Source organism: Halichoeres trimaculatus, unplaced genomic scaffold, assembly GCF_033239565.1.
Source record: "Halichoeres trimaculatus isolate MK-OKI-2021-1 unplaced genomic scaffold, fHalTri1.1 fHalTri1_scaffold_23, whole genome shotgun sequence".
Lineage (NCBI taxonomy): Eukaryota > Metazoa > Chordata > Actinopteri > Labriformes > Labridae > Halichoeres > Halichoeres trimaculatus.
In genome coordinates, this window is record NW_027437201.1 from 6,955,106 (window position 1) to 6,972,353 (window position 17,248).

The following is a 17,248-nucleotide window of genomic DNA, read 5'->3' on the forward strand; positions in this document are numbered from 1 at the left end:
GAAGTGCGTGAGGGAACTCACAACTGCTTTTTGACCTCTCAATGAACCAGTGGCACATATTTGCAGACATAAGGCGCTTCAAAACTGAAGTCTCCTCTCTCCTCCATGACACCGAAAGTACTTTCTGAGATGCCTTATTGAAGGACATTTTGAGGCGTTATTTGTGTTTGGAGGTGAGAGGAGACTTATAAGGAAACTCAGCAAGGAATCATGAGAGTTTGCTTTGCTAAAGTCTTTTCACTGTGAAACACACCCCTATTAAGGGATATCTCTCACTGATTGGACGCTGCAGCAGCTTGGACTTCTCTGACAGCATACAGGCAGAGCTGAAAAAAGTCACTCAGGACTGTTCTGGAACGGGTCATGAAGCTGGGACAATTAGAGTTCATTAAGTTTTATTCATGAGGAAGGTTTGTAAAAAGTAACACGATTTCTATTTGCCCTGATATGTATTAAACTACTGATATCCAGTGTTCCTGAGACACATTAACTAAGTTGTGTTGATAAATTTTAGAGTTCACAAGTTCTTTATATGAAAGTGTTAAACAGGTTAAAAACATAGGCAAAGCTCTGTTTTTATTTATGTTTTATTGGTTATTAAAGTGCACATGTGCAGGCACACAAACAGCTTTTGGAGCTGACGCAGTCAGGAGTAGAAGTTAAGAGTTGGCTAAAATTTAATAACCTAATTATAGATACCCAAAATTTTCTGAAGACGCTTTTCTGTGTGGCCGCAGGAGCTGGTATCTAACCCCAAATCTTTCAAATGAGAGACTCTACCAATGAGCCAAAATTAAGCTATACAACATAATTTTTAGCAAAGTGTACAAAAAGAAACCCACTAACTGTGGAGTGCATGATGTGCACACAAAAAGCCGTGCAAAATCAACAGAAATCATCTTTTGTCTCTGCAACCGTTGCCTTTTTCACCCTCATCAGCAGTTCAGGTCAGAGGGCAACAAAAGACAAAGTAGTGAATCACATGTAAGTCCTGTCAAATCAATACAGCGTACCAATGATTAACAGGAAGGTGGAGAGTCAGGGGGTCTTTGTGTTGGAGAGGGGTTTATGTAGACAGTGAGCAGAAGAGTCTCCCCACATGGTCTCATCATGCCCGGGGTCTGCACGATCAGCAGCTTTTTAGCTTTAGTCATACAGCTGTGTGCACTTCCTGCTTTTGGACAGGACTTTTTTGTGAGTATGCAAATAAAAAAAAAAGTAAAACAAGTGTAACATGCAATCCAATTATGTTTTATGATAATTTCACATTTCTTTGTTTCAGATGATCTCGGAAACTGACGACATTGGGGGTAACAATAATACTTAACTTGACTTCCAGATTCCTGGTGGTGTTTCTTTACAGATTATGAATATTATTATGATTTACCAACTGAAATCCCTCAAGTAGATTCAGACCTGTCTGGTTTTGACGACTGGTTGTATGAACTCCTGGATCTCACAAGTAAATCAGCACTCTCAGTCTCCTGCAAATATGAAGTTTTGTTGTCCTTCATAAACTAAACGTACAACTTTTTTGTCCAAACATGCATTGATCAAGACCTCACTGATGCACAGCTAGTCACTCTTCTCTTCACTGATTTCTTTAAGTGTCTGAGTGTAACTGGTTCTCTTATAGATCAGTGTGACCCAAACCCGTGTTTGAATGGAGGAAGCTGTGACACTTACCTGGATGGAAGCTTCATCTGTGTTTGCCCTGAGCCTTACACAGGAAAGAAATGCCAGAACGGTAAGAGGAGAGTCTCATTCTCTTTAAACCACCCACACAACTTGTGCATAATAATCTAAACTAAAATTGCAAGAATTTATTGGGGTCCTCAGTTTGCATCACATTAAAAACAGGCATGGTATTATTATAGATATTGTCATTTTAGATATTGTTTCTTATTATTTCATTTTAAACTTTAACTAGCTACTCAAAGTCAAACTAACTCTATAAGAGAGACCAGATGTAAAACAAACAAAAGTGCTGCAACTTTTGTTGACAGTGGGTTTTAATGGGCTAAATTAAAAAAAAAAGATTGATACATGTTTTTTGTCTTTAAGCTTTTTCTCAGTAAATCGGGTTTAAATCAGTGGTGTGCACAGAAGGGGGACAGGGAGGCAGTAGCCCCCCCAGTAACTCTCTAACCCCAACACAGTCGAAGCAGATTTCTGTCTAACATGAGTCTGGTTCTGTCCGAGGTTTCTGCCCGTTAAAGGGAAGTTTTTCCTCTCCATTGTAACTTGCTAAATGCTGCAAAGTCCTGTACTCATAGTGGGTTACGATGAGATAAGACTCCTTATCTTGGGTATCCTTATCTTATCTTGTTGGGTTTCTGTTTATAAAATTGTAGTAACATTTACAGGTCTATACCTGTGAATGTTTTTGTAAAGTATCTTGAGATAACATTTGTTGTGATTTGGGGCTAAACAAATAAAGACCAATTGATTGATTGATTGAGTAGCCCAATATTCGACATATGCTAAAGTTCCATGGGAGCCAAAATGTGCTAAAGCACCCTTCAAGTTGGCATAACACACCAAACTTCCCTTTGGCTGGTTGAAACATGATGAATTGCCTTCCTAGGTGGCAAAAACACACGCTGTATTAGCCTTTTTTTCCTTTTTGTCCCTGAATTGCAAGATCAATGTGCATGCCACTGGTTTTTGATTTACAATTCTTTAAAATTTCTTTTCATCATCATGTGACAAAGTGACCCTGGGGCGGTATATAGCCTATCTAAACCCTGACTGGCAATTACGTCACATGGATATTGTGTTGATATTTAGAGTATTGCAAATCCAAAAGAGACCACAAGATAAGAGGTGACGTTTTTGAAGCACTCTCCCATCCTCCACACTTGTGAACTTTGAACGAATTCCTGCTTGGTGTTTGTGATTGTGTATTTAGAGCTGTTCCACTCTCCTCATGATGTGCATTAGCTTTCTGAGTGCCAAAGTTTGCAATCTGCTCCAGTCCATGTTTCTGCTGAGTTAGCAAAAGAGTTATTTGGGAGCCTGGTAACACAAGGTCATCAGGCTATATTTGTATATTGAAGCAGTTACATTGAAAAAAATGTAAACAATGCAATTCTATTCTATTATATTGGTTTCTTTTGGGGTGCTGATTCGATTTAAATTGTGATTCTTTGACAGTTAAGATTTTGGGGATTTTTAGTTTGCTTTTTAAAACCAGACTATGTGAAAAAAAAAAAAATGATGATAATAACGTCTAAAGACTTTCTCAGGAGCCATAATTTCTTATAAAATGCACATCACGTGAGTCAGAGAGAAACATTTCACCCCCTACTGGAGAAAGGTGGTAACTTTATTTCAATCCAGTTCATAAACAAAGACTGAAATGAAATATTTGGGTTTAAAAAATAAAGATTTTTTTTTTTGACAAAGAATCCCAACTTTGACATTGTCAAAAAAAAAAAAATCTGTACATCGGTTTTCATTTTTTTCTCCCACCTCTAAAAACCACTGGGATTAGTACGCTTATTCTAGTGCCCACTGGTGTTGGTTAACAGTAGTGAGCATAAATTAGAAGTGAATTTCTTGGTCTGAGCTCAGTTGTTTCTGCACCATACAAATAAATGGAAATATTTTTTTAAAATCACAATCCTATCCAAAGAATGATCTTATCTCATTCTGCCTGTGTGTACTTTGTTTTTTAGTAAAGGACGTTTGCAGGAACGTGAACTGTGGCCATGGGAGCTGTGTCGTCACATCTACAGCTCCATTCTACGAGTGCAAGTGCAGGCCTCCATACAGACCACCCACCTGCAAGAAAGGTCCATGTTTGGAGGATTTACTGCTCTGCTTAACTTGCTATTCCATGTGTACGTCAGCTGCACATCAGGTACTGATCCTCTTGCGTGCACACAGCTTCTCCTTGCAGACCTAACCCTTGTCAGAATGGTGGCTCTTGCCTCAGAGGCTCCAAGCGCTCGTCCTTCCAGTGTTCTTGTCCAACTGGATACAGTGGGAGCTTCTGTGAAGTCGGTAAATGCACTTCCCTCTCTGTGTCTCACTTCTCTCAGAGAAGTCTCATTTTTGGCTTGCCTGAAACGTTTTCCTTTCCCAGGACCCTATGACTGCTACGAGGGGGATGGAGAGTCTTACCGTGGCATGGTGAGTGTGACGGTGGATGGAGAGGAGTGTTTGGACTGGAATTCTTATTTCATCCAGCAGAAAGGTGGAGATCCTATCAGAGAGTACGCTGGCTTTGATGGAATAGGACCTCACAATTTTTGCAGGTGAGAGGATATCTTGTGTAATTTATTCATTTGCTTTGTTATGTAGTGATACAATTCTTATTTTTTCCTTTATTTAAATTTTTTATTTCTACAGATTATCACTCTGAGATTTAGTTAGTTCCTGTTTATAACACTTTTAGCTGGCAAACAGAAAAAGCTGCCAGGTAGTGTGATAAAATTTGCCGTAATATAAGTAAAACACAGGTATTACAGGGTTTATTGAACTGTTTTTTGCTTTGTTCAAGGAACCCTGATGGTGAATATCAGCCATGGTGCTTCATCAAAAAAGACAACGGCCTCAAGTGGAACTATTGTAAAGTTAGACAATGCTCTACAGGTGAAACACATGCACAAGAAACACAACCTGACAAATGTTATGATTCTAGCTTCCACAGCTCAAACTGACTTATCTTAACATTCCCTTCTTCAAGCTCCACCCACCAGACCCACTGTCCATGAAGCAGACGTAACCACTGCCAAACCTGCTGCCCAGTTCTCCAAGTGCGGCGCGCCTCAGCCCGGCCGCTCAGCCAGGATCTTTGGGGGGAAGAAGTCTCTCCCTGGAGCTCATCCCTGGCAGGCTTCCCTGCAGACCAGAGCCAGGGGCTCCTCAGGGCCTTTTAGACACATCTGTGGAGGCATCCTCCTGGAGTCCTGCTGGGTGCTAACAGCTGCACACTGCATGTGAGTTACACCATCTGTGGATTTTGTCTCTTCTCTGTTCCTCTCTGTAACTTGGTACTGGTGTAGATGAGAGCTCTCTGATTAAAAAAATAAATAAAGGATGATGATGATGATGGTTTCACACTCTGCAGTCAAAATGGAGTGGAAATGCAGGTGGTGCTGGGAGGAGTTGACCTGGAGAAGAATGAAGTGTACGATCAGGTCATTCCTGTGGAGAAAGCCATTGTGCACGAGGACTACAGACAGACGCCGTTTGCTCTCCATAATGACGTCGGTAAGGCTGAAACTAAAGACATGGGGTTCATAAAGCTCTGATTCACACTTATATTTATATTTTCTGTTCTTTGTGTGTCTCTTGTGCAGCCCTGCTTCAGCTGAGGGTCACAGACAAACCGTACTGTGCCAAAGAAACACGCTTTGTGAAAACAGCCTGCCTCCCTAACATGAGGTTTGACAGCGGGACGGAGTGTGTGATCTCAGGGTGGGGCGTGACTGAAACACGTGAGTATCTTTAAATATGAACTCTCAGATTCAGACTGTACGATAAGATGTCACAGTTAGAAGCAGGGCTCTCAGCATTAACCTGTTTGGTTAAGGTCTTTTGTCCTGCCCTGCACACCGTAGTCAAGCAGCTGCTGAGTCCTCCTGCTTCCTGCTGCTGAACTTTTGAAAAACGTATGTCACTGGAAAAAAACAAGATAGCACATTTGAGTCAAAAGTAACACACCTTTTGTCCCAAATGGAATTAAAGTATCACATACACATCTTCACTTTGAGCTATCACCTACAAGCTAAGCATAAGTCAGGACACTAAAAAGAATTACTTTACCCAGGCTTTGTAGAATTCAAAACTATGTTTGAAAAAAAAAAAAAGTTTTTTAAAACATGCCATTAGAAATGTGATGAAATGGAATTAATAGAAGAGAAGCTATGATTACTTACTTATATTCAGTATTTGATAGTAGTTATAAGATGAATTGCTGACAGCCCTGGGTGAAAGCAAACCAGCATTAACAGAACAAAAACCTTCATGCTCAGCCAATTTATGAGTGTTTTGAACTTTGGCAGCTCATGGATACTCATCTGATTCACCTTTATCACGCATTTACATCGGAAAACAGGGTAACTATTTTTTTTTAAACTGTGACATTTCAGCCAAGAAAGTATAGTTATACACACCATCACAGAATGTCAATTATTTATAACTGTATATACACAAAACATCACACAGGAGTTTGTTTTTTAATATGTCACTATTTTAATTAAATTAAGATGTCAAACTAATTTGTACTGATATTTGTATCAAGTACTTTTACAGAGGCCATGTGAGGCAAGTAAGAAAAAAATATCATGTGACTTATTTTCTAAATCCAACTGATTTTTTTTTTATTTCTCTCCGGTGTTTTAGACCTCTGGTGACTAAAAGTTCAATTTTCAAAAAACATCACAAAATCACCTGGTAAAAAAAATTTCACCTTCACCATATTATATATTTATCCGTATTTTACTTTTTTGTTTGTTTTTTCTTGGCTGGTATTGAAAAAAAAAATTCTGTTTAATCTCTTGCAGCTTTTTACGGAAAATGAACAGGGCTACTCTTAAAAAGAAGTAGTAAAAAAATTTTTTTATTACTACTTTTACTGAGATTGAAGTCAGATTTTTTCTCTAAAAATTCAGAATTCGGATGTTGAACTCAGAATTCAGAGAAAAAAAGTAAAATTTTAAGAGTTGTGTCAGAATTGTGACTTTTTTCACTGAATTCTGAGACTAAATTCTCAGATTACTATTTTTTCTTTTACTATTTAACTATTTTTATTATATTACTTTTTTTTTTTTTTACTTTTTTACTATTTTTTTTTTACTATTTTACTATTTTTTACTAAAAAAATAAAGTAAAAGAGTAATTAAAAAATGGTCCTTTCTTATTTTAATTTATTTTATTTAATCTTTTATTTTAATTTATTCTATTCTATTTTTCGGTGGCCAAAATCCTGTTCTGTAGTGTTTGGTTAAGTAAAAAACTTTTTTTTTTTTTTTTTTTTTTTTTTTTACTTTTTTTGTTTATGGAATGTAGTGCTTTTGGAAATACAACCATTTCTCTCCAGTAGAGATGAAAGTAAAAAGTAAAATACGGTGCTCTCAGTTGCCTCACAGGACTCCCATTGTGAAAATGCTGGAGTGTGATGAATTATTCTTAATTAGACAAGAAAAGTCTTAGTTGTAAAGTTAGCGTTTCTGTTAAGCGTCACTGATCTGACAGTCTGCTCTCCCTCTGTCTCAGAGAGGTACGGTAGCAACCAGCTGCTCGATGCTCGTGTCCTCCTGATCTCCCAGGACAAATGCAAAGCCCCGCACGTTTACGGAAACTCTCTGGACGACAGCATGTTCTGTGCAGGAAACATGAGAGGGGGAGTGGACTCCTGCCAGGTCTGTGAGAAACAACCCTTTTCTTTGTTCCATGAAGTTAAAATGAGATCCCTGACCCTGTCTTTCTCCCTGCAGGGTGACTCTGGTGGCCCCCTGGTGTGTGAGCGTAACGGGACACACTATGTTGTGGGTGTGGTGAGCTGGGGAGACGGATGCGGCAAGAAATATAAACCTGGTGTTTATGCCAACGTGGTCAGATTCATCGACTGGATCGCTTCTCATCTGCTCCAGTAAAGATGCATGGGGCCATACAGCACTGTATGCACCTGTGAGAAAAGCTTGTCCTGTAACTTACTTTCCTTTTTGAAAATGAGTTTAAATCAAAATTGTCACTCCATCCCACGATAACATGTTACCTCTTTTATGTAAATGGCTTCTTTATTTTTTGTGTAATTGTACCAAGATTTCCAAGTAAAGGGAACATAAAATGTGCAGTGTTTTCTGAGTCATTCCTTAAAGCTGGTTCCCCAGATTTTAGAGTACGTCTAACTGTTGCAGAATTTCAGCTATTTCGATTCATTACTGCTCTGTTTAATAATGGCACATAGGAACTTTGTGTACTAATCATTGTGTACAAACCACAATTAATTGCTGCAACAATATAGTTCAACCTTCAACATCATTCAGTAATAGTGCTGAATGTTCACTCAGAGCTGGGTTTTAGACCTTCTGACTCATTCTACCCCTGAGGACAAAGAGGAGAAGGTTCAGATTAAGGGCCTAAGTGTTCCCTGAACAAATAAGTCTTCAGATGTCTCTTAAAGTAGAAAGGGACTCTGTGGATTGTATAGAGTTTGGTAATTCATTCCACTATTTGAGAACAACAGAGGAGTAGAGTCTGGCTATAGATTCGGAGCCACACTGGGCTGTGAGCACCAGGTGTCTTTCACAAGCAGAGCATAGAAGGGGTGTAGTGTCTTTAAGTCTCCCCAAACCCCCTTCCCTCTGATTGGCCAGCCCTCTGGAAGCCTGTCAAAGGTGACGCAAAAGGCAGACCTTGGTGTTAGAGGCCCGTCACTTTCTCGCGTAATGGACCAATGGACCATTAAACCCCATGTGATGACCTTGTCATAAAGGTCTTGTGTAGATGCTGTGTTTTTTTTGTTGTTGTTGTTTTTTTTTTCCAAGAACTGTCCATTTTCAGTCAGATTCAAGGTTTTATACAACAGGAATTTGTGGCAGTGAAAATAAAAATTGCACACATTTAGTTTGAACTTCATGGTTCTTTTTTATACCTACATTTGCGTTTTTTTCTTTCTTTTTCTTTTTTTTTTTTGCACATTTATCAGGAATAAAATGAAAAAAAAGAAAGAAAAAAAAGCTAAAACATCACATGTACATGAGATGTGTTGTGTGGTTTTAAATGTCCCTCATGTTCAACCTTTCACACAGTGTATCAGATCAGAGATCAAACTCAGATTCTTAATTTTTTTTTTGTCTTAAAGTTTTTAGCCCACACCAGATTTTTGTGTGTTTTTTTTATATCCATTTTTTCATTGTACCTGTTTTTGAAATGTGCTATCATGGGCACCCCCTTGCTGGGACAAAACAGAAAAATAACACCTGAATTACTTTTAAAGAGAAAAAGAAATCTACCAATGAGTTTTAAAAAATGTACTATTCTAGTATCATATAAATCATGTGTTAATACAAAAACTGAAATGTATATTTTTCTTACCATATTGGCAGATTTGTTTTCTTATTTCCAAACTATTCAGGTGTCATTTTTGTCTATTAATTCTTTTCGATATGATACTTTTTTCTGGATTTGTCTGGTGAATGTGGCTCATTCTAAGATGATTTTACTAAAAATAAGACCTTAACACTTGCACGGATTTCAGTTGTTGCCACATACTATTAACTAGTTTCCAGGATGAAGTTATGGGTTAATCATTATCTCACGTCAAGTGTCTGACCATGGCTTTATTACTTTGTGAGAAGGCTTGATCAAGTATGAGTTGTACACCTTTAGGCTTCTAATGGGTTTATAAGGGAGTAGAATTTAAAAATAATCCTTAAAAAAATAAACCCACTTAAAAGCAAATAATGTTAGAATGCAGTTTTGTTGACACCCAGGTAAGAGAAAAGGGTTAAATAAACAGAAATTACAGTTGCATGCTCCTCAAACACAGAAAAATCAATGCTGCTGGCTAAAGATCGACTCTGACCGATGAGTTGAATTCAGGTGGTTCTGGGTATTTAACTCAATCACTGGATCTCCAGCACTTTGTACGCTGTGCTGAGAGGAACACAGAACCATGTTGGCTGCAGGGGCGCTGATCATCGGTCTGAGTCTGCTGAGTGTTCACCAAAACCAGGCTGTTGTAAGTCTGTCTGTTTGTTTTTTTTATCCAAAAATCATCAGTAAGACAGATTTTATCATGAAACAATCAATGTTTAGAATAGTCAGCATGTTCATTTCTCTACTGTTGTGTTTTTGTCTTTTCAGGAGGACGTCATATGTAAGAATCATTTCTCCAGTCGGACTAAGTTGTGATACACTTTCTTATTCAGGAAGTGTTACATAACTGCATTCTGAATTATTTTCTGTGTACTATAAAATCTGAAAATATCTGTTAGAATTTTATTAGAAAGTCCAAAAAAGATGAGTTGTGTCATTTAGATGTGAGGTAACTTTAATTTCAAAGTACTTTTTGTCGCAAACCTCCCTGATCCACAGCCCTCTGCCTCTCACAGACATAGATTATGGATATGAGCCCACTGGAACCCCCAACTTTGTCTTTGATCCAGATGACTGGTTGTTTGACCTCATAGATGAGACAAGTGAGTGTCCCTGAAAAGCTCTGCACAGTTTGTACGTGTTTACCTTCAGATGAGTCACCTGATTCTTTAACTCCCCATTTCTAGGTGCGTGTGATCCCAACCCCTGCTTCAACGGGGCAACATGCGTGCCTATATCTGAAACACAGTTCACCTGTTCTTGTCCTCAGCCTTATGTGGGCAAGAGGTGTCAGAAAAGTGAGTTCACACAACTATATCTGTACTATATCGTTTTAACCAGTCTGACTGTTTTCTGTAACTTCAATAGTGTTTGTTTTTATTATTCAGTGAGGAATATTTGTGAGAATGTCAGATGCGGCCATGGTGACTGTGTTGTCAACTTAAAGAAACCTGGGTTTCATGAGTGCAAGTGTACACCCCCATACTTTGGTCCTGACTGCAATTCATGTGAGTGGTTTGAATACTGTCTTTTACAAGGTTTGAGAAAGTTTCTTTTTGTCAGTCTGAGCTATTTTTATACAGAAAATAATTTATGCATTTTGTATATTTTTGTGTTTGATTTGTGTTGAGTGATATTTTAAGCCCCTCTTGGAACCCACAACTTTGTCTCATTAATTCTTAGTTCTGCAGTCCTGTTAAGTCCTGTTAATAAGAGGTATCAGTGATAACATGTTTTTCTACCAACCTGCAGTGATTCACTGTTATTTTGTTTCTTGTTGCATCAGTGCCATCGTCCCCCTGTGAACCCAATCCCTGCCAGAACGGAGCTTCCTGTGTGAAAGGTGCCAAACGGTTTGGCTGTATGTGCCCTCAGGGATTCACGGGGAAGTTCTGCCAAAATGGTACTTTTTTTTTTTCCTAAAGACAGGCTCATCTGTCGCACAGACAGGCAGGAGCACAGTCATGACGGTTTAGCTTGAGTTATACAAATACATACAAATATAAAAACCCACAAGATTCCATAGTTCACAGAAAGGACAACAAACAAACCAAACATCAAATATTGATTTGTTCCTTGACCTCTGAAAGGACACAGTCCTCAGAATTTGTTTGTCATTAGCCTTGTTCAGGGTTGCACTCAGTTCCAACTCAACAATAATAATTTTTAAAAATGAGAGGTTTTTCTGTTGATGTTAAACTTTTCTTGCAGCTCCTGCTGACTGCTATGAGGGGAATGGAGAGTCATATCGAGGCAGTGTCAGTGAGACAGATAATGGAAAGGACTGTCTGGACTGGAACTCCTATTTTATTTTAGCTACTGGGGAGGATCCTTTCACCATGTACTCAGATTTTACTGGACTGGAATACAACAACCACTGCAGGTAGAGTCCAAGCGTTTAAAGAAAAATAGTTTTCCTGACATTTAAAGATACTTTTTAAAATTATTTTCTGACTAGAAGTCTGCAAAAAAAGATAAATAACAAATAAATAACTACCCATACAGGAGATGAATGTGAGAGTTTTTATTTTTAGCACGTCATCTTTTTTTAGGAACCCAGATGGAGATGACAAACCCTGGTGTTATTACAAAGATAATGGCCAGCTGGAGTGGAACTACTGCAAAATCAAAAGATGCTCAGGTAATCACACACACAAACGCAAACACATACATACATACACACACACACACACACACACACACAAAGAGAAAGAAGGACTAATGTAAAAATGAATAAATTAAAAATAAAAAAGTTCAAGGTTTAGTGAGTTTTTTTTTTTTTTTTACCAAGTTGATAACTCATGAATTTCTATTTGATTCACAACCATTCATGATAAAGCAGCTGAACAGTTGTAAGTCATAACAAAATCAATAAAGGAGTTCAGTTCAATGGCAGGATCAATGGGTACAATAAACCCCAAAGTGTTATAATTATCATACAACTGTTATCATTATTGTTATTATTATCATTATTATACAACTATAACTGTGACTTAGTATTCAAGTAGTTGTTATTTGCTCTCTTCTTAAAATAAGGTGTGTCGATCAAAGGTCAGACACATAACAAATGCCTTTTGAGGGAGCTATATGAAATGTATTTTCCAAACTTTTGATAACAAATTAATGCTTACAGTCCCTTTTTTATTTAATTTTAATTTTCTTACACGTATTCTCATTAAACCGTATAACACTGGCTGCTCTGTCACTAGAAACAGGTGTAACTGGATCTGAAAGGGAAGGACCCTAAACACACCTTTGAAAATTCAACTGTCAGAAAGCTGTTTGTAATGTACACTTTAGACCAGGGATTTCCAATTTTTGGCCTGTGGGTCAAAGTTGGCCTGCCATTGATTTTATTTTTGGCCTGCTGCCCATGTTTGAATTTTTACTGTATATATATATTTCTAAATTATCATTGTTATTTTCCCACTGTCAGCAGCCTGAATTTTTCCTTCATTATTGATTTATTGTTGCAATTCCTCTCCTGGCCACAAGTCAACACTTTGTTACATTTGGAGTAGGATGGTGCTAGTCCCATCAGTTTAAATCTGGAAGTCCATGACCAGAGAGTGAGAGGATGCAGGGTCACGACTGGGATGGAGCGTAATGAGACAGTGGCAATCTGACAAGAGGAAGATTAACAAAAGTTGGGAACATGTGTACTTTTTTACAGAAATTGATCACACAGCAGTATGCTTAATATGTAAAGGCAGACAGTCGCTTTTTGAAAAGAGTATAACCTTTGTGAATTGATTTGAATACAGTAGTCATTTATAGGAAAAAAAATTAAAGCAGATGTCCAGTTTTATTTACTATTCCTTATCTTAAAGGATGGAAAATGCACTATTTTGGTTTCATAGGAGCATGTTGTGTCCCATGTTGTTCAGGCTATATTGAGCTAAATGTTTTTGAAGAAGTGGGCCTAGTATTTGTGCTATATGGATGTTCAGTAGTTTCATGCTGTGAAATTCAGTAAAGAAAAGTGTTTTCATTTTCAAAATTACTTTTTTTTGCACAGTTGTGCTATGGGCATATTGAATATATTTAAATATCATGCACTGCAACATGAATGTTTAATTTTGGCCCGCGACCCTCAACCATGATTTGTTTTTGGCCCTTCACTGAAAAGAATTCTGGCACCCCAGCTTTAGACAATGTCTTTTAGGTCCCAGAAAATAAAGGGCTAAAGGCTAAAAGCTGTGACACCACAAGACAGGGATCTCCAATTCCTACCCTGGAGGGCCGAGAGGCTGCAGGTTTTCCTCTCAACTAAAAACTCCACCAGCTGATTTCATTGATTAGTCCCTGCTCTCTGCTTGAAGGTGAGGTAATCAGTGGAATCAGCTGGTGGAGTTTTTGGTTGGAAGGAAAACCTGCAGCCTCACGGTCCTCCAGGGTAGGAATTGGAGATCCCGGCCATAAGAGATCATCAGCACCATGGACAGCTACACATAAAACCAGCACAGACAGGGACAGTGTGAATCAGCATTAAATACCCTCGCCCAAGCTCATCTGGACGAGAAATGACAAGAAAATAAAAAAAGACATCAGTGAAAATATTTACGTTTTCCTTGGTGGGCCTAATCCCAGGATGGCCTGTGAGTCTGGGTCTTCTAGTATGTTCAGTACTTTACCCACACTGTTCTGCTCTCCCTCAGCTACAGTCCAACCCCCGACTCCAGTCCAACCAGGACCAGGCACTACCCAGTTTTCACAGTGTGGTAAAATAGACCCAACCACTAGGGCTAATCGCACCAGCAGGATCTTTGGAGGCACCAAGTCTCTTCCAGGTGCTCTTCCCTGGCAGGTCTCTCTGCAGGCCAGAACCAAAGGCTCAGGGTTTCCATTCTCCCACATCTGTGGTGGGATCCTTCTGTCTTCCTGCTGGGTCCTCACTGCTGCTCACTGCATGTATACCATATATTTTATTTCCATGTCTTTCAAAGCCTTCTTTATTCATCAGCCTAACTCTGTATTTCATATCTGTTTATTGTTGTTTCAGTTCAAATACATATGACTATCAAGTGGTGCTGGGAGGAGTGAATCTAAACAAACAGGAGGAGATGGATCAGACCATCCCAGTGATACAAACCATTACCCATGAGAACTACAGGGAGACTTCTGAAGCTCTTTATAATGACATTGGTTTGTAGCACAACAAACATCCAGTCTTTTGTATTCTTGATGGACTATTAACAGAAAAGTCAATATTATATTTAGATTCACGGCCAAGAATAGTTTTTTTTTGTTTGTTTGTTTTGAGATGAGTTTGGAGAATAGTAGTTTGATTTTTCCATTAATCAAATGATGAATGTTAAATAACACATTTTATTTCTGTGCAGCTCTGCTCAAACTCCAAGTGACTGACAGCTCTCACTGTGCCAAAGAAACCCGCTTTGTGAAGGCAGCATGTCTACCAGAACAGAACTTCCCTCCTGGAAAGGAGTGTGTGGTCTCAGGATGGGGGGCAACAGAAAATAGTAAGGATTTTTTTTTTAATTCATTGTATTTTGTATAAATTCAATAGAAGTAATTCAGATATTGTGCTTTTAATGCAGTCTGTTAACTCATCTCTTGTCTTGTTTTTCATTTTCCAGGAAGTTACAGCCCCCAGCTGTTGAACGCTCGAGTGTTCATGATTTCTGACCGGAAATGCAGAACTCCTGAGATTTATGGAAGTCGGCTGGACGACAGCATGCTGTGTGCAGGCGTCCTGCAGGGCGGCACCGACTCCTGCAAGGTGTGAAATATTATTAACGAGTGGGAATTTCAAACATTTGCTTGTGAAAAAAAAAAGATACAGTGGTGTGAACAAACTCTTTGAAAGACAGAGGCCCCCCAAAAAAGGCATATACAGCACATTCTTGCCACCAAAGAGGGATTCTAATTCTGTGTGTTTTAAAGGTCACAATAGCAGATGTATTTGCAATCTATGAGGGCAGTTTAGTGTGTTTTCTAATCAAGAGGGCACTATGGTGGGCTATTTGTCTCCCAAGGTACACTTTAGATTCCAAGAGTGGACTTCAGCACACAAATTAGCCCAAAAGGAAACTTAAGTGTGTGTATTGACTTCTTTAAAGAGCACGGATTTGGCTTCAAAGAGGATACTTTAGTGGATGTTTTGACTTATGAGGTCACCAACATGTAGATATTCTACTCCCTCGAGGTACTTTAGTGTGTATTAAAATAGAAATCTTAACCAGTGTTTTTGTCTTATTTTCAGCAGAATTTTTTTTTTTTTGACCTAAAAAAAAATCAATTCACCTGATCAGTCTGGGAAAATGTCTTGTTTAAAGTTGTTTAAAGACAAAAATGAGGTCTTAATTGCTTGAAACAAGTAAAAAAAAAAATCTACCAATGGAACAAGAAAAAAAGTGACTGGTTTTAAGACATTATTCTAGTTTCAAGCAAATTTTCTAGTACATATTTTTGTTTTTACTTGTTTCAAGCAATTCAGACCTCATTTTTGTCTTTGAACAACTTGAAACAAGACATTTTTCTGGACTGGTCAGGTGAATTTGGCTTGTTTCTATCCTAAAAACACATTTTCTACTGAAAATTAGACAACACTTAATAAGGTTTCCATTTTTTCTAGTGTTGTGCTCCCAAGAGCGCATTTTACCGCACAGTTTTGCTCCCAAGAGGGCACTTCAGTGCATGTTTTGACTCAAGAGGGCGCTGTAGTGTGTGTTTAGGCCAAGCGGTAACCTCCCGTCTAAGAATATGAGACACAAGGAAGAGCTAAAATCTGCTGTTTCTTGTGTGTCCACTTGAGACTGGCTCCAGAAATACCAGAAGTTACATACACACCAGCCAAAAAAAGACGTTTACAGCCTGGTTCAAAAAATGTCTCTTGTGTGAGTCGTTAATTTTACTATCGTCACACACTGTGCGGGAAGTGAATTATTCTAACTCGGCCTTTCAGGATATTAAAATTTCGAACTTGCCCATTTAGAGACACAGCTCAGGGTCACGTGACTGACAGCTGCCCTATAGCTGTACGTGAAGCCCTTGCCACTTCCAATATGGCCGCTATAACCAATTTGCTTCATTTACAGTTTCAGAAACAGACAGGTAACGTCAGGGAGACTACATCCATGATTTATACAGTCTATGGTTTTGGGTCCCAAGAGGCCACTGTAGTGCATGTTCTGGTGCCCAAGTGGGCATTGTAGAGAGTTTTGGCTCTTAAGCAGACACTTTAGAGTGTGTGCAGTGTGTTTTTTTACCAATGTGGCTTTAAGGGGGAAGACTGTCCTGTCCCTGCCCCTTTCTTGAGCACACCACTGACCCTAACAGTTCCCCACATGCACAAGATCCATCCTGTAAACACAAGTTCCTCAGCCTGCTCTTTCTGACTCCACAGGGCGACTCAGGTGGACCCCTTGTGTGTGAACATGATGGCACACACTACATCAGCGGTGTGGTGAGCTGGGGCTTTGGCTGCGCTCAGAGAAACAAGCCCGGTGTCTACGCCAACATCCTTCAATTCCGTGACTGGATAAAGAGCAAGATGGCCTGAACATGAAAGTAACATCCACAGAAATAAAGACACTCTGGATCTTAGTTTGCCTTGAAAAACTGTTTATTTAATCAGCAATAAAACCTAAAGCATTTACTCCCAGCCCAGCTTTGAGTTAAAATGGGACTTGATACAAACTCACAAAGCTGAACCTGCCAGACAAAACGGAGGGCACACATCATTTCATTACGTATTTTCCATTGAGCCTTGCTCAAAGTGCACTATGTTAGCAGACTTCTCAAGAGGACTGCGTGTTTTGCATTGCTGCTGCAAGATGTGTCTGTGCCTTGTCTAAAACAATAAAATAAAATAAAATATAAAATCACCTGATGACTACGGAGCATGTGGTATCCTCTGATCCAGTCTTTTATCTTCCTAACACACTCATGGCCTGATTTACAAGAGTATTGTGCAACCAGTACTGATGTATGAAGGTAAAACAAACTTTCCATTTCATTGTTCAAACCTTTTTTTTCTTTCAATCTGGAACAACCTTAATTCAGTTTTGCTATTGATGCTTTCAATGGTTCTACTCGGTAGGAGAATTCAATAAAGCAACAAAACCCTTTATTCAACCTTAAACATTCAGCCTCTTTCTGTTTTCCTTTCTACAAACCACATATCTTCACATTTTCTGAAGCACACATAACACATCCTTCCTGACAGTTCAAC

At 38.8% G+C, this 17,248-nt stretch overlaps 2 protein-coding genes across 2 annotated transcripts; both read left to right on the forward strand.

Moving 5' to 3' along the window:
• The first annotated feature begins 1,015 nt into the window (after positions 1-1,015).
• LOC141785453 (factor VII-activating protease-like) lies at positions 1,016-7,699 on the forward strand. Its single transcript, XM_074663781.1, has 11 exons — positions 1,016-1,070; positions 1,637-1,747; positions 3,681-3,797; positions 3,892-4,008; positions 4,091-4,262; positions 4,508-4,599; positions 4,694-4,946; positions 5,078-5,220; positions 5,310-5,447; positions 7,228-7,373; positions 7,449-7,699. The coding sequence occupies exons 1-11, from the start codon at positions 1,016-1,018 to the stop codon at positions 7,605-7,607; spliced, it is 1,503 nt and encodes a 500-aa protein (XP_074519882.1). The 3' UTR covers positions 7,608-7,699.
• Positions 7,700-9,631: 1,932 nt separating this feature from the next.
• LOC141785454 (factor VII-activating protease-like) lies at positions 9,632-16,805 on the forward strand. Its single transcript, XM_074663782.1, has 13 exons — positions 9,632-9,697; positions 9,823-9,835; positions 10,071-10,157; positions 10,242-10,356; positions 10,447-10,562; positions 10,841-10,957; positions 11,266-11,437; positions 11,607-11,695; positions 13,713-13,965; positions 14,057-14,199; positions 14,397-14,534; positions 14,652-14,794; positions 16,421-16,805. Exons 1-13 carry the CDS (start codon positions 9,632-9,634, stop codon positions 16,574-16,576), a joined length of 1,608 nt encoding a protein of 535 aa, XP_074519883.1. The 3' UTR covers positions 16,577-16,805.
• The last annotated feature ends 443 nt before the right edge of the window (positions 16,806-17,248 follow it).